This window comes from Mirounga leonina, unplaced genomic scaffold, assembly GCF_011800145.1.
Source record: "Mirounga leonina isolate KUSES-001 unplaced genomic scaffold, KU_Mleo_1.0 Mir_98, whole genome shotgun sequence".
Taxonomy (NCBI): Eukaryota; Metazoa; Chordata; class Mammalia; order Carnivora; family Phocidae; genus Mirounga; species Mirounga leonina.
The window spans coordinates 5,191,282-5,211,284 of record NW_023270921.1 but is presented as its reverse complement, the minus strand read 5'-3'; the positions used below and the strand labels follow the sequence as shown (position 1 = coordinate 5,211,284).

At 43.1% G+C, this 20,003-nt stretch overlaps 2 protein-coding genes across 3 annotated transcripts in view; both read right to left on the bottom strand.

Moving 5' to 3' along the window:
- Positions 1–876: 876 nt before the first annotated feature.
- On the bottom strand, positions 877–12,377 carry LOC118006679 (grpE protein homolog 2, mitochondrial). The gene is made up of 4 exons (XM_034999433.1): positions 12,196–12,377; positions 9,146–9,299; positions 8,221–8,302; positions 877–4,129 (listed from the first exon to the last, which is right to left on the bottom strand). The coding sequence occupies exons 1-4, from the start codon at positions 12,270–12,272 to the stop codon at positions 3,765–3,767; spliced, it is 678 nt and encodes a 225-aa protein (XP_034855324.1). The 5' UTR covers positions 12,273–12,377; the 3' UTR covers positions 877–3,764.
- A 2,508-nt stretch (positions 12,378–14,885) lies between these two features.
- The window catches only part of LOC118006678 (actin filament-associated protein 1-like 1), a 63,942-nt gene continuing 58,824 nt past the window's right edge, over positions 14,886–20,003 (bottom strand). For both annotated transcript variants that reach the window (XM_034999431.1, XM_034999432.1), the window contains exons 18-19: positions 19,171–19,299; positions 14,886–16,563 (exon numbers count right to left, since the gene is read on the bottom strand). In XM_034999431.1, the coding sequence (XP_034855322.1) occupies positions 16,540–16,563; positions 19,171–19,299 (153 nt within the window). In that variant the 3' untranslated portion in view covers positions 14,886–16,539. The remainder of the gene's footprint in view (positions 16,564–19,170; positions 19,300–20,003) is intronic.

Genomic DNA, 20,003 nt, shown 5'->3' with positions numbered 1-20,003 from the left:
TGACTCGAGATGGCTGGCAAGACGGTGCTGGCTATCAGCTGAAGTCTCAGCTAGGGCCCGGTTCCACTCCACAAGCTGCTTCAGTTTGCCCTTAATTTGAAGGCTGAGTTCTAAGGGTACACATCCAGAGAGAGGACGGTTTGGGTCCAGAAACCAGCAGTCACTTCTACATTCTATTGGTCATCCACAAAGTCCAGATTCAAGGAGATTTGGGGCCATGTTTTAAAATCTCCAGTGAACCTGGCCACGTGGACAGTCCGAGAGGATAGAAGTAAGAGTATACTTCCTAGCACTGGGACTACGGGAAGCAATGTATTAGGGAGCCAGGGTATACAGACAAGATTGGAAGAGTAATGAAATCCAAGGCCAAATTGCTGGAAAGGCTGACTCCAAAGAGGGCCACTCAGCCAGGAGGCTGCGTGTGTAGAGGCCAGCCGAGAAGCAGATGTACAAAGCCAGGCAGAGCTTGGCAAGGACTCATGGAAGCTGAAGATCTGAGTAAGGCCACATGTCAGTTACCTGGTTGAGAGGATCAGAAGTCCAGCAGTTCAAGTGAAGTGGCTGAAGCAGATAAGACAATTAGAACCAAGAAGAAAGTGTAAGAAAATAAGGCAATGCCAGAGAAGAAGGCAGAAACAGGAGTCCAGATCTAAGAAATACATAAGAATCAGAATGAAGCAAGGCCAAGGAGGTAGGAAAACAGGTAAGACTTCAACACCAAGGTAGGGTGTAGAATGATGTCTACACTGCATCATTTGGCTGGGCCGCTGTGGGATCTCAAGGTACCTCTGCTGAGCGTCGACTAGGTGGGTCAGCAGTCAATGAAGGGACCATGATGTCAATATATAGGCAGACAAAGACACTAAACACACGAACTGCAGTTATGTCAATTCAGGTTTTATTGAAATTGCCTCTGAATATTCTATTTCATCCTTAGTTTTCCCTATTTGATTTGCTTTAGTGTACAAGAACCTTTCTTCACTTATCAGATCCTTTGCCATGAAAGAGCACCAATTAACTTATCAGTATCAAACTGATTCCCTTATGACACTGAAGAAAATCTGTACAAGGTTTGTAGAATCCATGTACTAAAACACCAGGATCCCCTCTTCAAGTGAGCCAAAGCTTCCTTACATATCTGCAGGCCTACAACATCTTTTTGCTTTACCATCAAGATCAAAGTAAAGAAGAGCACAGACACAATTTTCTTGCTCCTCCAGTCTAAAAGTGTGGATTTTTTGCATTACAGTTAAAAAAACACAGAAAAAACCAGAAGCTAGAAGGAAAATAAGTCACTGTGATTAATTAAATTACAATTTTTTTTTAAAGAGAAGCAGCACTTAACCAGTTTTCCCCTTTCCCTAGACTTTAGGCAGCTATAAAAACATAGGCAAAATAACATGTATAATAAAAAGTAATAAAAATAAATATTTGAGGGCCTACTGCAGTAGACAATTTACACATTTCATTTAATCCTCACAATACTGTGAGGGAATTATAATCATTGTACAAACAAGGAAGCAGGCTCAGAAGGGTGAAATGACTGGGGCCCAAGATCACACAGGTGACTGGGCTGGGATTTATGTTCAAGTCTATGCCTCCAGAGCCTAAGCTCTATTATGCTGCTCTGGCTCCCAAAAGCCCATGTAGCTCCATCTTCTAAATTTACACTTTTAAGTCTGCATAACTACTGAATAATAAAAGAGTTTAAAGTTATTCTCAATCTACTTGCTAAAACAGGAGTTTGCAAGGAATATTAGAAAACTCTTCAAGTACTTGGAACATTCCATACCTAAAATGATGGTTGTTCTAATTCACTGATAATGACAGCTAGTAATTCAAGAACACGTAGGTAATTGCAATTGGCTCCTTTTCTTGTTGCCACCATCTGTCAATCTCAAAGGAATGAAGGCAAAAAAACAAAAGACAAATTCCTATTGTGAAATCCAACTGCTCATTAAATTTACAGTATGCACTTAGTGGAAAGCCCAAAGAGGTTCTGGTTTTAAAATCTTACCACCAGTCTTTTGTTTGCTTCTTAAGAGCACTCATTTGTTTTTTTTTAAGTATCTAATTCTGGTGGAGATGGCAGGGCCCACTGGGGGATGGCTTTATTGATACATATGAGGAGTCTGCTAGAACTATCTATGATGTCTAAGAGGATAACTTTTAATACTCCACAGGATGGGGTCATAAAGTTCCAGTAGAAATGGATTTACTTTATGGATAACTAACTTAAAAAGCCTGAACCTATGCAATCTGGACATCTAACAATCTTTGTCCACTGGGGACATATTTGCATGTTCATTATAGAACTGCTGGATCTTAAATGATTAAAGTTAATATCTAGTTGTTCCTTATTCAAGTTCTCACTGAAATTTAGTTTACTAGTTTTAGACATTTTTTGAGTCCAGTCCCAAAAAGACGTTTTCATGCTTAAGAAGCTGAAAGGGTGAGATGAGATCATCATTAAGGCCTCTTCTAACATTAAAATCTCCATAATTGACCTCCTTTCTTAAAGTCTGATTGATAGGTCATTCACTTGCTCATTTATTGAACAAATCTTTTACAGAACACCAGCCATAAGCAAGGCTAAAAAAAAGTAAAAAACATATAGGCTCATTAATTCTAGGAGGTCAATACATAAAGGACAGCTAGATGTTAATACACGTAATATAAGAAAGATACGAAAACTAGAAAATAAAGCTTATCAGTGTGAGAGAGGTAGTGATTTGTGAGTACCAAATAAAAAAATTCAGCATAACTAAATGAAATGAGAAATCGTAGAAACCTAACATTTTTGTCCTGACCACCTCCCTGCATAATCTAATAAAGGATGATGAGGCAAATCTGACAAAGTGGAAAATTTAAGGACTAGTGGAGAGAAAAGCTGTAGGTAAATTACCTACATAGACTGATTTGGGTCATTAGCTCTTGGTGCTGCCTTGGTTTCCCTGAAATAATTATATACCTAGGGAGGCCGAAAATTACTGGAAGGTAACTCAGCAAAGAAAGCACAAGGATTCTTGATCATACTCACTAGAAAGGAACCTGGTATCTTGAATTTCTTGATACTTCATTTCTATGCCTACAGAGCCTAAGCTCTACTATGCTGCTCTGGCTCCCAAGTCTTGTCTGGGCCTTAATTAGCCCTTGTAAATGGGAATTGGAAAGGGACAATGAGTGTGCATATGGCCTACCTGGTGGGGACTACAAGGACAAAAGATGGCTAAAAGGAAAATAAAATAAAAAGGGGAAATCCTAAAAATCTATGTGTATAAAAACCAACCCAAATGATCTAAATTCATGTAACTCTAAAGCTTTATCATCTAAGCACCCAGATGTTGAACCAATCCCTACCATCTCCTTTTCCCATGAAATACAAGATCCTATATAATTCCTGTTATAGGGACCATTAGAAAGAAACATTCAGTTGAAAATACATAAACATATACTCATTTCCACATTTTAAAAAGATTTTCAATTGTCATCAGAGTACCAATTTTAAAATAATTTTCTTAAACATATTTGGACAAAGGCCATAGGATCACTTGTCACATTGTTCAAATGCCCAATGGCAAGACTTCTGATGAGACCAAATAGGTCACATTAAATCAGTAGAGTATCTTAGAAATAAAGCCAATATGACTAAATCCAAAACAGATCACATGAAGTACCTCATGTACAATACAAACCTAGTTTAATAAATAAAGGAAACACAGGTGACTGTACCCTGGGAGAACATTCGGTTCCTCATGGCCCATTCATAGTCTTCTCTGAGACTCCACTGCCACTTCCACCCGGGCAAGTCTAATGGTGCGGCCATGAAGCTTGTAGCCATCTTGCCTTACTAATGCCACGGTGCCAGGCTGCACCCCAACACGAGCTGGCACGTGACAGAGGAGTTCATGCTCATGAGGGTCATATTTGTCACCGATGGGTGTCATCTTCTCCAGGCCATGTTTGGCAAACACACTTTTCAGCTTTGCTTCTAAAAGTGACAAGCCTCGGAAGATCTTCTCCAAAGTGAGCTTCTGGTCCCCAGGCTCTGTTTCTTCAGAAATGTACCCTCTAGTCTTCTCCAAAATGTCTGCCACTTCGACCAGGTCCTTGCAGAAACTCTGAATTCCTAGAGAAACCAGACACTTTTATTGTTTGTGAGGAAATCACTTTGCTCTTGGGGGTGAAGTATGGGGAAGGCCCAGAGAAGTGGTAGTGTAGTATACTGGATACCCCAGGAAGTGGGAGGATTGCCACACAGGACCCAGGGATCGTCATCAACGATTATCAGCTTACCCAACTGACAAACCGGGGTTTCTCTTGGAAGGCATATGACTGGGAAGCCTACTAGGGAAAGGGGAAGATGGTGAGAACCTAAGAACTAGGTAAGTCTGCACGCAGGAGGCTCAGAAACCCGTCCTTTAAAAACTGGATCATTGTTTCTTGTATTTTTATCGCTATTCACCTTTAATACTGAGTTATGTACATTTTGAAAATTCTTGTAGGTCTTACTTTTGCTAAGACATACATTCTCAATAGGGACAACATATTGGCATTTCATGGGGCAGGGGGCAATAATACAAAAGTTAGTTGACAAGACCGTGCTAAGGGAGCTTCAAGAATCGTTTATTCTTGAGGATTGGCTAAACAAGGACAGGAAAGCAGGATACTCCATAGATGAGATGAGTCTCCAACTGCCTGCTCGAAAGTTACATATATTTGCTAGAGATGGGCCACAAAACTTTTAAAATCTTTTTAGTCATATGAACTGTTCTAAAAGTAAACTCAATTGTTGAGAAATCTCATTACTCCCAATGTAGCATCTTGATTTTTCTTACAGAAATGTTAAGGAATGTCATCATTACAGATATCTATGATAACAGCAAAGCCCTGGTGGGAACTAGTGAAGAGTGAAGGCTTTTGTTCATCTGGTTTTAATCCAGGGACAGTTTTGTTTTTTTTTAAAGATATTATTTATTCATTGGCGGGCGGGGGAGAGTGCACGCACGAGTGGCATGAGGGGCAGAGGGAGAGGGAGAAGCAAACTCCCTGCTGAGCAGGAAGCCCGAGGCTTGATCCCATGACCTGAGCCGAAGTCAGTCACTTAACTGAGCCACCCAGGGACCCCAATCGAGGGACAGTTTTAAGGCCATGAGTCAAAAAATAGGCAGCCACCTTAACTGTATTCAGAGGTAAAAAGGAAGATTATCTACAGGGAAGCAATAAAAGAGATGACGGAGAAGAAATTTTCTAGACTTGCTGCCTAGATTCTGGAAGGAACAACTGAGAGAGGTGGAAATTCTATCTTTAACTTCTGGGTGATAGAGATGCATTGTAGCATCTTGAGAAAAACAAGTGTAATAGGATTCAAATTAGTCTAAGAACGTATATAATGGATTTGGGGTGCTAGGGCATGACAGATGGGCAGGAAGAGAAGATATCAGAAGAAACAGGAGAACCAAATGAAGGAATGCTGGTGAGACCTGGTCTGGTGTAGAAGAGGAGGCGAAGGAGAGGAAAGAGTAAAACCAGCAGGCATTTCCAGGGAACCAGACTTGGTGTGATCAAAGTTCCACGAGATATCCCCCCCACCTCCACCAGGGATGGCAGCCATAAATATTAATGGCTATTAATAAAATCAGCTGGAAAGGTAGAAGAGATTTGCCAAAGGCTTGAGAAGTATGCCGATTAGATAAAAACTCCACCCAAGAGAAAATAATGTCTCATAAAGATCAATCGGGGTACTAAAGGCATCTCCTGGCTATTAAAAGAAGACATATATGCTAATAGAGTTTTGAAAGTAGCAGGCTTCTGGGCAGACTTGTACACTGCCATGGTACAAAGAACCCTGGATGGGGGTATAGCTCAGTGGTAGAGCATTTGACTGCAAAGAACCCTGGCTTCTGTTCAGTCAAGTTGTATGAATTTGGGTAAACAGAAGCCCAGGTTCTCTTGTGTATAGTGAGGGGTTCAGTCTCTGATTCTATTCTAATTACTGTTACTTCAGTAGGAAGTTGGTGTCTGCACCATTTCTTGGGAGTGGGGGGTGAGGGAGAATCTTTATGACCTGTTTAAGAGAAGAGTTACTGAGACAAAACTATTCCTGGAAGGAGGGTCATTATGCTATACTACATATTAACTAAACACAATAAAAGCTTTCTGCTTTTTTTCTACCTCCATGCTCCCTGACCAATCTTCAATTTTTCTAAGTATTCCTGGCCACTAGAAGGAAATGACCCAAGCAAATAACTTAGGTGGCATACTGCTAGACACATTTTGCTCTCTAAATGAATACATTAGATTATCAAATTATTTTAGCTTAGCTCATACTTGTTTGTTCCTGGGAACCTTATCAATTCTTGAGGAAATTGATATAACTGATATAACCCATCCAAGCTTGACTTCTGGTAAGCCATTTTACCCTGTTCCCCTCAAGCAGGCAAGAGGTCTTCCCCAGAAACCAGTTGGTTTATTTGCTACAGAAATTCCTTGTAGCTCAAAGGTGAGCAGACTTTTCCTAAAGGGCCATATAGTAAATATTTTAGGTTTTGTGGGACAAGAGGCAAAAATCAAGGATCTTATGTAGATGATTATTTAATAAATGAGAAAATTTATTTCTATAGATTTTTAATAATGAAATTCAGAACTGTATTTATGGACTAACACACAGGCTGTAATTTGCTAAGCCCTGTCCTGATGGTTGGAAAGAAGACACTAAAACTTGGATGAAACATCAGTAATACAATTTGGGGGTCAGTACATAAGCTGATACTCATAGCCTTGAAATGTGATGTCTCTAGCACTGAATGAAAAGCAGAAGGCTATGCCAAGCACTGGGGCTGGACGGGACAGGATAGGAATGAAGTGAATCCTATGCACAGATAGCAGATAAAATCCAGAGAACAGGAACTAGTGTGACATAGGGAAAAGACTAATAGACTGGGGGTCAGGAGACAATGGACTCATGTCTCTGTCACCAATTAATTTTTTCAGCTCACTTGTAAAAGGAGATTGGACTACATAAAATCCAAGGGCTCCTCAAGCACCTTCATTCTATGTGAAGTCAAAGTATAATGCTCTGTATGAAATTATGAGCAAGGCAAGTAATCACAGATTTGCCCTCTACCCTTCAATCCGTTACTAACTTTCATGAACACGTTTGGAACGAGATTTTGTGTGTTCAGAGAAAAATTTCTGTAAGACTATTTTTTATTTTTTTAAATGTGAGGCCTTCAAATGTATATATATATATTTGAGATTTTATTTTTAAGTAATCTCTACACCCGATGTGGGGCTCAAAAGCCTAACCCAGAGATCAAGCGTTGCATGCTCCACAAAGCCAGCCAGGCACCCCTGAAACACTTCAAATTGACCAAAAAGATTATTCGGTCATCAGTGAAAAAATAGATGTGATCTAGTACAACTTCCAGAGTTATGTGCTTCCATATGGTCCAAGCCTTTGTCTTTTGAGTTATTTTATAACTTAGTAAGTTGTAAATACTGATGGTTAATGCAAATGATTTTTGTCCATAGTAGTGAAAATAGTTGTAGTGTCCACAGTAATGAAAATGACTTTTGTCCACTTCATCTCTCTGGTGGAGATACAGTTGATTACTGCACTATGGATATAGACCAGTTTTGCTTCTACGAAGCAAATTGTAGTATTCCTGATTGCCCATGCGTCTTGTTCTTTGGATTCTCCTCTGAACATCTTAATGATTCACTTGTTTATTAATGAGTTAAACAGAATTGATTGTATAAGCACTAGAATGTTAAGTGTACATGCTTGAAAAATAAAGTAACAAAGGTTTTGGTCAAAACAAAGGCAAGCATTATTTTAGCAAATGGTTGACTTGGCAACATTCCCAATAAAGATCTTAGAAAACATATGGCAAGAGTGGAAGGGCAGGGTAGGATTGGTTTAGGACCTAGATGTGTTTTTTACTATGTTCAGTTTCCAAAACTGCTAGTAAGTATCCTTAAACTAAAAGGTATTTTTTTTTGAGATAGAGTGCCTGCATGCAGGGGGCGGACGGGCAGAGGGAGAGACAGAATCCCAACCAGGGTCCATTCCCAGTGTACAGCCCAACGCGGGGTTCAACCTTCCGACCAAGATCATGACCTCAGCTGAAGCCAAGAATCGGACACTTAACTGACTGAGCCACCCAGGTGTCCCAAACTCAAAGGTATTTTAGTTTTTATCACAAATAAATCTCTCACCAAATATCTTGGCGTCTTCTACACATCTCTGGGTTCGCCGCCTTATGTTTTCACCATCAGCTACAGCTCTCTGGTATCTCATCTGACACCAAAAGCAGAGTCAAAATGATCAGAAAATACATGCTTGCTGGTGGAAAAGAATGTTTTTGCTTACTTTACAAACTTTACCCTTGGGATAGGTTTTTATAAAAACAAAACTTAGGAGCTGTAGGCATCTTCGATCAGCTACTACAAATCCCGCGTCAAAGCAGGAACTTACTCTTCACAGCAGCCCTGATAGGCTGTCATTTAGCCTCCTACTCTTAACACTTCACAACAGTTTTCAAGCTCATTATCTTGAGCGCAAGCTTCCTTTTTCAGACACAGCCAATACTGCCAACCCTCTTTCTTTTGTTGAGCTGAACTCCAGGACAACAAACAGTAAGTTTTAAAAACCTGTCATCTTTTGAAGGCAGTTAGTTTAGCTCCTTTAATCTTTTCCTCTTTCATTCTTATAATCCTTGATTCCCTTAATTGCTCTCACAAGACATGCTTTGCTACCTCCTTACCATTCTGGGTGGCCTTGCTTTGGAACTACTCTAATTATCACCCTCAAAGCTTGTCTGTCACCCTGGTATGGCAGAGTATGCCAGATGGAGTCTGACTGGCAGAGTACAATGATAAATGACATATTCATTCAACAAATATCTATAGAGGTTTTACTACATGCCAGGCCCTGAGCCTCCTCTGGTATGTAAGTACTGTGACATAACATGTTTTTAACTACGAGAGACTACTTTGCCTAGTATACCTAGCAAGAGAGTGGAGATGGGGGGAGAGGTAAAGAGCCAATGAGACGAAATTTAATTTAAAAAAAGGACACAAAAACTGTACGTGGATATTTAAACCAGAGAGGGGATGTGAGGGGCAGACAAAATCTACTCACTGTTAAGTCCTGGACTTCCTTCTCCAGTTTCACAGCTTTCAGCTTTAAGGCTCGTTCTGCCAGAGAGGGCCCAAGCTCATCGGGAGGGTCCTCAGAACTGCAGTCCTCACCAGCAGTTCTCTGGGTGGCGGTGCTGAAAGGATGTGGCCATCCCCTTAAGTGGGAGGGAGGGGGCACATGAAGAAATGCCATCACACACAAACTGCTTGCGGTCACAGTAACAACACCAACACTTAGAAAGGGCTTACTAAGTGCCAGACACCATTGTCAGGTTTTACGTAAATCATCTTTACATCTCACGGTGTATGAGAGAAATTATATTATCATCTCAATTTTTTTTTATTTTTTTATTTTTTATTTTTTATTTTTAAAGATTTATTTATTTATTTGAGAGAGTGAGAATGAGAGAGAGAGAGTACATGAGAGGGGGGAGTGGGAGAGGGAGAAGCAGGCTCCTTGCTGAGCAGGGAGCCCGATGCAGGACTCGATCCCGGGACTCCAGGATCATGACCTGAGCCGAAGGCAGTCGCTTAACCAACTGAGCCACCCAGGCGCCCCTCAATTTTTTTTTAAAAAGGTTTTATTTATTTATTTGAGACAGAGACAACACGAGTGGTGGGGAGGGGCAGAGGGAGAGGGAGAAGCAGACACCCAGCTGAGCAAGGAGCCTGACGCCAGGACCCTGAGATCATGACCTGAGCCAACGCAGATGTCTAACCCACTGAGCCGCCCAGGCGCCCCTATCATCTCAATTTTATAAATGGGAAAACTGAGGCTCAGAGAGGCTTATGACTTGCTTAAGATGACATAGCTAGTATTCTGTTGAATCAGGATACTGAACACAAGGCAGGAGGAATAGCCAGAAGTGGGGACACGAAAGTCAGCAAGAGAAAACCAAGTTCTAATGCCCAGAACCAGAGGGGCCATATCAGAAGCGGGAATTCAAAACACAAATAATTTCTGATTCAATCCTTCATTTTACACATAGGGAAAATTAAGCCCAGCAAAGGGACTGTGTCAAACTGGAGTTAGGCCTAGAATCCTATAGCTTTCTTGACAAGCTCTGAAGTAAGGCTCTTAAGAAAGAGAACCTGTGTTAAGAGAAATTCTGAGTTGAGAACTCACTTCTGTGTAAAATCAAGTCAATTAAATACTTATAAAACACTATACGTTCCAGACTGTGAACTATAAACAGGTGAATAAAATGGACCTTTATATTCAATCATGTTTGTCATCTACAATTTCATACAGCTCAAATGTCTGACATATAGTTGTTTACAAAGGAAGAAATTTAGGGCAGGGGCTACTTTACAAATCTTGGCTTATAGCAGTTCTGACTCCTCTTTCAAGGAAGTTTCCATTACACTTTCTGGATTCCCATAATCTGATTCGAAGTAAAATCAACAAAATCAATCTGTGAGTACAAAAGATCTTTAAAACAAATAATTTACTCATATAAACTGGCATATATTGAAGAGCAGTCATTGAGGTGACATCCGTGCAAAGATTTAAAGGGGGTAAAATGAGTTTGCTTCAAGAAAGGGAGAGGGTGGGGCGCCTGGGTGGCTCAGTTGGTTAAGTGGCTGCCTGCAGCTCAGGTTATGATCCCAGAGTCCTGAGATCAAGCCCTGCATCAGGCTCTCTGCTCGGCGGGAAGCCTGCTTCTCCCTCTCCTACTCCCCCTGCTTGTGTTCCCTCTCTCATTGTGTCTCTCTCTGTCAATAAATAAATAAAATCTTTTAAATAAAAAAAAAAAAAAAAAAGGAGAGGGAACAGTCAGTAGAAAGCTATGGGCAAGATGACTTTTATGTCCCAGACTTTCCAGGCCAGGCCTGAACTCAATTATCACAATCTGGTGTCAGATTATATGTGGTTCCACATTTTTGGTTCAGAAAATATGGTCACCTTAGATCTGGGGCAAATCACCCAGGGTGAAGTACCTCCTTCCTCCTAAACTCCTAACAAACTACATTTATCCAATTGAAAGTAGGTCATAACACTCCCAGGGCCAGTTTAAAGAGAAAATGGCCAAAGCCCAAGTCTGAAGAGGACAGTTGAGGCTGATCCCTTCAATTCTTCCTGCTCCAGAACTGGAGTGAGGGGAAATTTTATCAGAAGCAAACTTTTTTCTTCTGGTCACTTCCCTACATCACAGACTGCCAAAAAGACTTAAAAAGCCCGAAACCCTGAATTCAATCTGGCACCCAGGTGCTAGGTCAAGTGTGTTAAAATAAAAAGGTGACAAATAGTTATGCGCAATTCCCGGATTCCCCGCAGCTTAATTTACATTTCAGAAGTCCAACCTTACCCCACAGTTCACTCATTTTTATACTTTCTGAGGAACAGTCAAACAGAGAGTCGCCCCTCAGAATAATTAACGTTGCTTACTAATTAAAAGCGCCGATTCTAGAGTCCTGACTGGTTTCTAATCTGGGTTCCACCATTACAGAGTATTTGAGTTTGGGAAAGTTACTGAACTTTTCCAAACCTCAGTTTTTTCGACTGAATGGGAGAATAAAAAGAACAATCCTGAGAGTTCTAGAGTCAGCATAAGTAATCAATAAAAGGTGCCGCAGCCGATGGTGAAAAGCAGCAAATGCAACTACAAAGACTCCCGAGGGCAGGTGGAAGGGCCGTTTGGAGACCAAGTCGACCGCCCTCCTTTTACCGACAGGTGAAGCGAAGCCGAGATAATGGGGAAGGGACTGGCCTAGGGTCACACAGGGAGTCAGCGGGGAGAATTCCAATTTAACTGCAGACACCTCAGCTGGAGAGAAAAGGGCCGGGACACGTACATCCCCAATTCAGTCGATGCTCGAGGCTGAAGAGTTCCCACTTCCGAGGAACGTGACCTCGGCTCTTCCTTGGCCTCGCAAGGAGGCGCGGCTGTGTGCCTCAGTTTCCTTCTCTGTAAAATGGGGCCGTGAGCGCCGGATCGGACAGCCGAGAGGCTTGGTGGGTCATCTCGCGCCCTCCAGCCCACAACCGCCCTTCCAGCTTTCTTGTCTCGCACTATCCTCAACCCCCGACCCGCGGCCTGCCTGGCTCACCTGCCTTCGGACGCGGCACTCGAGGCCAGGAGGCGCTGCAACAGCCGCCGGACCGCCCATACGGACCGCGCGGCCATATTCCCGATCTCGGCTGACGGAGGCAGCGCAGGCGCACTTGCTCCAAATGACGAGATAAGCGAGATACCACGCTTCCCGGCAGCCTCTGCGGGCGCTCCCAGCCCAGGGCCTCGGACTCCAACGCCACACTTCCGGTTGTCAGTGCGCGCGCGGTGCTGGTGCCTATCCGGTGTCTCCGACCGAACGCGACACTTCCGGTCCCCAGCGTGTTGGGCGCGTAGGACGGGTTTCTGTGGCGGGACTTAGGCTCGGTGCTGCTCGCGAAGTCCGCCGCCAGCACAGGGAATCGCAGCTGTACCCTCAAGGAGCTTCCGTGAAATTGTAAACAATAAGTGAATGCAAACGCGACTTCAAGTCAAAATATGACTGGTGGTTAAAGGTGGGGGGCGTGGTGCCGCGGAAGCGTGGAATACGCTGTGGCCAAGTGTGGGCAGTTTCCCCAGAGGAAATACTCGAACTGAAAGCTGAAGAATGAGTAGATGAAAAGAGGAGGAAAGTGGTTCAGGTAGAGGTAAACAGCATCTGCAAAGACCAGTCCAGAGGGAGAGTATATTGCGAGTAAGGCGCTGAACTATGGGGGAAAGAGGGCCAGGCAACACAACACAGCGGAACAGATCACGCGAGGGATTTAAAAAACTTGAAGCCCAATTCCGCCATCACTCTTCCCTGCTTTTTTCTCCAGTTCCCTTGTTTTCTGACTTCGCTATGTTTTTTAATGTGTATTTTCTCATTTCCCTTCACTGGAATGTGAACTCCATTAGGGCAGAGAGGAGTTGGTTATTGCCAATGAACGATGAAACAGTGTCTTAATGTAGTACACAAATTTTTTGTTGAATGAACTTGAGTCTTAACTCTCATTGCAATGGGAACATGTTACAAAACCTTTACATGTTTAATGGGTCGCTTTGACTCCTGTATGATGGAGATTGCTGGGTCTAAGCAAAGAGGTAGGGAGACAAGCTGTTGTACTAGTCCATGCAAGGGAGGGCTGTATTCTGTCCTGGAGACCCCTTAATAGACCTTTGTAACACCCTATCTAAAGTAGCTACTATTTTAGGTGTGTCTAGCACATTTCTGGTTCCATATTTGTATTTTATTTGTTTTGTTTTCTTTTTGTTTGTTCTCCCAACTAGAGTTTGAGCAAGAGGGTGCGTGTCTTGTTCACAGTCATGATTTCTGACATCTAGTACAGTAGGTATACATAGTAGGTTCTCAACAAATATTTGTTGAATGAATTAATGGTTGATGTCAGTGGAGATAGGAGGAAGTGGATGAATTTTAGAGAGATTTAGTATGGAAAACTGTCAGGAAGTGAGGATAGATTGGTGATTAGGGTTGAGGGCACTTGGAGTTGCCAGACTAGTTACTGGGTAGTCCTTAAGGTAAGGAATGGGAAGTGTGCCCTCATCACCATAACATGGCTTACTTGTACTGTAGCTATTTGGGTCAAATTTTCTCTCTGCTTGTCTGTCAGTTCCCTGAGAACAGAGCTGGAGACTTTTGCATCTTTTTATTCTATTCGTGGCCCAGCCCAAATGTGTTGTAACCAACACCTGATGCTTCCTTTTGGCCTCAGGAGAAGGGCAACGTGGGTCAAGGAGGGATTATGATCCCCTTTTACATTTGAGAAAAGTGAGGCTCAGAGGGGTTGGTACACCTGCTCAGGGTCCCCCACTGAGGATCCAGGGACACTAGAAATCTGATAGTCCCAACACTTGGCAGTGTCAGGAAGGATGGAGCTTCAAATCCACCCTAGAGCCATGAGCCTATACCTTGAAAAAAACAAAAACAAAAACAAAAAGCCAAACAAAGCATTTTAACAGATGAGGACTGGCATCTATGCTTTAGCCATTTTGTTTACACTTCTCTTAGCTAACTGACTTATACCAAATATGCTGCATATGTACATCCATCATCTATTTATTAAGTGCTAGTGTGCTTCTGAATGCTGCAGTGCAAGAGGGGTGGTGGGGTAAGGCATGGATGAAATGGAACCTTGGAACTAAGAGGAAGGGCTGCTGCCTCCACCACTTCCTGTGGGCTCCTGCAAGTTACATAACCCCTCTGGGCTTCAGTTTCCCTCACTGAAAACTGAGATAATAGAGCCTATCTCACAGAGTTTTAGTGAAAACAAAAGGGATGATGCCTGGAAAAGTGATTAGTTAGCACCAGGACTGGCTACGCAATTTAAAGAGCAAAAGGAAAATGTGACACCCCTTGTTCAAAAATTATTAAGAGGGTAAGGGCAGAGCATTAAACCAAGCCCAGGGCCTTACTAATCTTTGTGACTGCACAGGTTGTGTGCTTGTGAACCTTGTGAACACAGTGCCTGAGGCATGGAGTGTTCAATAAATGTTTATTATTAACTCTGTAGTGTTCCCCCTATCAATGATCCCCAAGATCTATCGGTGGGGAAAAATGCTCAACCCCCAAATAACTGCATGAGGAAGAATACATGCTGAGGACATAACTGGAGTGTTGGGTGTCATTCTAGGATCCACATTTTTAGAAAGAACATTAACAATCCAGATTATGTGAGCTGCTTTTTCATTGAAGATGTTTAAGTGGAATCTGGATGAAGACTGTCAATTATGGATTAGTTGTTTTTTAGCTTTTTGATGGCTTTGATTACCATATAAACATTTCTTCAGTGGAAAGAACACGGGAGTTTTAGTCAGACATTTCTTATCTAGCTAATAATAAGAGCCACTATCGACTGAGCATTTCCTATTTCTCAGACAGTGTGCAAGATGTTTCCCATATACTATCTCATTGAGTTTCCCCAATAGTCTTGGGAGGAAAATGGAACTGTCAACCTGGGTTTCACAGATAAAGAAAACAAGAATCAGAGAGATCAAGTGACTTTCCCAGACTCACCAGCTGGTTAGTGGCAGAGGCAGGGCTCAAACCCAGCCCTGTGTGGATCCAGGCTCATAGGCCCTAAGCCTTTTGCTCTGCCTCTGACCAGCTAGGTGATTTTGGTCAGGTTATTTTCCCTGTTCTGGTCTCCAGCTACCTCAAAGAGTGGTAAAGTTGGGATAAGGCAAAAGTATGTAAAGCCCTAGGTAGGGTAAAGTACGTGAAACCTCCAGCAAAGTGTCCAAAGGTTATTCTGGGATTTTCTTTCTCTCTCCTGGAGTAACCTTTGAGCTCTTAACAGTTAACAGGTTTTATCTTTTTTGGAAGGAAATGTAAAGACCTAAAAAGTGCCTACAGTCTTGAGAAAGTAATGAGTGGCACAGTAAGGGGAGTGCCCAAGACTTGAGGTTCTTGCTTCCCTATAAAAGTATGAAGTGTTAGTAAAAGGCACTCCTGGCAGAAATGAGCCACTGTCCTTTGGTTCTCCCTGACAGCAGATATGAAGTGCAGACTGGAGAACCCTCAAGTGCAAAATCAAGATAAAGACATACTGAGCATCAGTTGGATTTCTAGCCCTAGCTCCTGGAGCCTGAGTGTCATATGAAATAGGTAAAGGACCTGACTGACCACAAATGACCCCACCCTCCAATGCCTGCAACATCCTGTGGACGTTAGAAATCCACGTTCCTGTCTCTCACTGTGACCTGAAAATAAGTCCGCTGCTGAACCTCCCCTCGCCTGCTGCGTATCAGATCTCTAATTTGAAAACAACTCAAATGCGGGGTTCTGGTAGCCACATCTGCCCAGTTCTGAAGCACATAGGGAATGATTGCAGAATTTGCATGTTGTCTGTAGCTTTTGTTCACCTTTACGCAGGCAGGGAAATTCTGTTGATTTTTTTGGCCTCTTTATGTTGCCCAGAGGTTGTCACGGATGCCCAATATGAATCCAAATGGCACAAGTGTGAGCAGATGATCAAGGCTTGTCTCTTTGTACGGTACTACCTGCCGATGCTTCAAGCACTGTCTTCCTCTGACCTACAGCCTGGGAGTGGGACGCTAGAATGGGATGGAATGGCTTATTCACATGTGCTTTCATTTCTTCTTCAGCAGTGAGGGCAAAGACATTTAACAAAACCTTTACAACCGTGCAGATTTCTATCTCCCTCCACCCCTGTTTTCCACCCTCTGGGAAGTGACAAGGACACCCTCCATGTCCCTCTTCCCTTCCATTTCTTCCCTCCCCATATCCCCTGTAATCATGCAGACAATAAAGGCTGGTCTCTTGGGTGCCCTGGAGAGGCTACTTCCAGTGGGGGCTACTTCCAGTGTTCTGGCATCTCCTTGTGAAAAAAGTGTTTCCAATACAATCTTGTATTTCCTTTGGAATGAAATCTTCATCCTTTTTCTAGGTCTTCTTCATTTCCCATTCCTAAAGTCCAGAAAGACAAGAAAAATCAGGTTGCTGAATATTCTAGTGTGACTTGCAGAATAAAAACATTCCACTGTACCTAATTACATAAAGATCTCCACTGGCCAGATTAGAGAGCCACGGGTCCTAGTCTCACCCTCCTTTGGTAGCCGTGGGTAAGTCCTTTCTCCACTCTGGGCCTCATCTTTATGGGTGCTCAAATATCACAAAGTTTGTCTTTCTCAGACAAGGAAACTGAGGCTAGTCTCTGCTTGGCTCTAATGCTGGGGTGGGGTGAGGTAGGAGGCTGAGGAGAGAGAAGACAAAGCAGTTTGGCAAGGAAGGGTGAAGGCAGGCAGCCCACCTGCCTCCCTTCTTTCCCCTGGAGCCATGTAGGGCTTCATCTGGGAGGGATACTGAAGTCCTGGCCAGTAGTGAATGGCTTTTTACCCACAAATGATGCATAGGGTTTTCAGCCAGCTCTGGAGGTGATGGTGTGAACCTGGGTAGAATGGGATGGCTCAAACATTCTTGCTAGGAGGATTCCCCACTCCCAACCTGCTGCTCTTCTTCCAGTCTTCACCATCTAAACTGCAGCTGCTCAGGGCAATGACTTAGGAGTCATCCTTGATTCCTTTCTCCTCCTCATCCTCCACATCCCCATCAGCAAATCCTTTGGCTTTACCTCCAAAGCCAGCCACTTCGAATCACCCCCACTATACCCTTCTCATCTCTCATCTGGATGACTCCTAACTGGTTTCCCCTATCCCCTTATCAGCTCTCAACATTGTTCCAGAATGGTCTTTTTTTTTTTTTTTAAGAGAGAGAGCACACGTGAGGCAGGGGGAGGGGCAGAGGGAGAGAATCTTTTTTTTTTTTTTTAAAGATTTATTTATTTGAGAGAGAGAGAATGAGAGACAGAGAGCACGAGAGGGAAGAGGGCAGAGGGAGAAGCAGACCCCCTGCTGAGCAGGGAGCCTGATGTGGGACTCGATCCAGGAACTCCAGGATCATGACCTGAGCTGAAGGCAGTCGCTTAACCAACTGAGCCACCCAGGCGCCTGAGAGGGAGAGAATCTTAAGTAGGCTCCACACCCAGCGTGGAGTCTCATGCGGGGCTCGACCTCAAGACCCTGAGATCATGACCTTGAGATCACAACCTGAGCCTAAATCAAGAGTCTGACATTTAACCAACTGAGCCACACAGGCACCCCCAGAATGGTCTTTTATTTTTTATTTATTTTTTATTATTTAAATATTTATTTATTAAAAAAATTTTTTTAAAGATTTTATCTGTCAGAGAGAGAGAGTACAAGCAGGGGAAGCAGCAGGCAGAGGGTGAAGCAGGCTCCCTGCTGAGCAAGGAGCCCAATGTGGGGCTCCATCCTGGGACCCTGGGATCATGACCTGAGCCTAAGGCAGATGCTTAACCGACTGAGCCACCCAGGCATCCCCAGAATGGTCTTTTAAAAATGTAATTCATATCCACAGATTTTTTTGCTCAAAACTTGCCAATGACTTTCCATTATGTTAGAACAAAATTCACAGTTCTTCCAATGGCCTACAAGGATCAAAGAGAAACAAACTGGCCTACAGGCCATATCTGGCACAGTGTGTGTTTTTGTAACACCCATCAACTAAGAATGGTTTTTACCTTTCTAAATGTTTGAAAACATATCAAAAGAATAATTTTTCTCGACATGTGAAAATGGTATGAAATACAAATCTCAGTGTCCATAAATAAAGTTTTATTGGGACACAGCCATATCCATCATTTGTTTACAAGTTGTCTACTTTCCTGCTACAGTGGCAGAGCTGACTCATCCTAAAAGAAACTCTGTGGTCCACAAGCTCAAATATTTACCTTTATAGACAAAGTTTGCTGCTGTATAGTCTAGATGATCCAGTCTCTGGCTGGTTACTTCTCTAATCTCATGTCCTAATGCTCAGGTGTTTGTTTTTCAAGTCCACAATTTCTTTCTTTCTTTCTTTCTTTTTTTTAAGATTTTATTTATTCATTTGAGAGAGAAAGAGAGAGAGAGCATGAGCAGGGTGGAGGAGCAAGGGGAGAGGGAGAAGCAGGTTCCCTGCTGAGCAGGGAGCCCAAAGAAGTGCTCCATCCCAGGACGCTGGGATCATGACCTGAGCTGAAGGCAGATCCTTAACCAACTGAGCCACCCAGGTACCCCTCAAGTCCACAATTTCTTATCCCCAATTCTGAAATCCAGAAAGCTCTGAAACCAAGACTTTTCTCAAGTGTTTTGGCACAAACACAATTGGTGCAAAACCTGACCTGAACTGATGTGAGGCTGTTTATAATCTACTCCACATGGTGTGAATATTCACATGCCTTCTTGTAGAATTCTTAACATGTGTGCTTTCAGGGTACTTCCTGAGAAGTTTTTGGGGTTTTTCATCATATACAGTATATGTACTGTATTACCTTTCTAAAATCCCAAAAGTTCTGGAACACAGCTGGCCCCAAGAGGATCGGACTGTGGGCCAGTATCATGGAGTGAGCCTGGGACTTTGAACCGGAAGAGGTGGGGCCGAGAACCTCTTGGTGAGGTTCCATGGAAAGGAGGCTGCCAGATCTCTGGATTTTAATTCGCTGAGCTATTGCTGTACCTTGGCTTTCTGTAGCACCCTTCCTTGGTTGGAGGTTACGATGGATGGGCTTCTCTTCCTCAGCTCAGAAATACAGTTGACAGGGAGAGGTTGCTCTGGGGCATTGTTCTGGGGTTTATTTGCAGTTTCCTGTTGATGAGGAGAAATAGTTACATAGGTGAGGCCTAATGATGGCTACCCACACCTGGCTTGCCCTCCAAAGCATGCAAATAGAAGGCGCTGTGCACACATGCCAGCACCAAACAGGGCGAGGCAAGGAAGACCACTTGAGGGCCTTGGAATAAAAGTAATGACGTCTAAAATTACTGACCCCTCACATGCACCAGGCTTTGTGTGGATTAGCTCATTTAGCCTTTCCAAGCCTCTGAAGTAGGTACCATTATTAAGCATCCTATTTTGCAGATAAGGAAAATGGGAAGGTCAAGTCACTGCTCAAGGTCACACAGCTGGTGAGTGGGAGAGCCGGGATTCAAACCCCACCGCCCTCTCTCTTCACCTCTCCCCTGTATTCCTTCTCTTCTGTAGTGCCTTCACCCCTTAACTTTTCCAGATAATTGCTTAGTACGTTACTGGATGTAGTTCCTTAAGTGTGGCATATTAACGGCTAAGCCTGCAGGGAATTTAGAGAAGACTTCTCTTTATCTCCAAAGGCCAGCAAAAAGGATCACAAGTAGTGGGAAAAGCCATCTGGAATGTGAATTTCAGGGCACACTGGTGAGGAAGCAGCTGGGATGAGTGAACCACTTCTAGCTCCTCCTCCAGCCCTCTGTGGGTTTGCCTTTGTCCTTTAAGCTCTTCATCTGTAACTGAGGTTGGAAAGCCCCATGGAGAAG

Bases quoted from the DNA above. Each gene is read 5' to 3' on its own strand.
- LOC118006679 (XM_034999433.1), bottom strand. From the start codon at position 12,272: ATGGCCGCGCGGTCCGTATGGGCGGTCCGGCGGCTGTTGCAGCGCCTC. The intron at 9,300-12,195 runs GTGAGCCAGGCA...CTCCCACTTAAG, and splicing joins AGTGCCGCGTCCGAAGGCAG to GGGATGGCCACATCCTTTCA. The intron at 4,130-8,220 runs GTGAGAGATTTA...TGGTTTCTCTAG, and splicing joins AGAAGACGCCAAGATATTTG to GAATTCAGAGTTTCTGCAAG.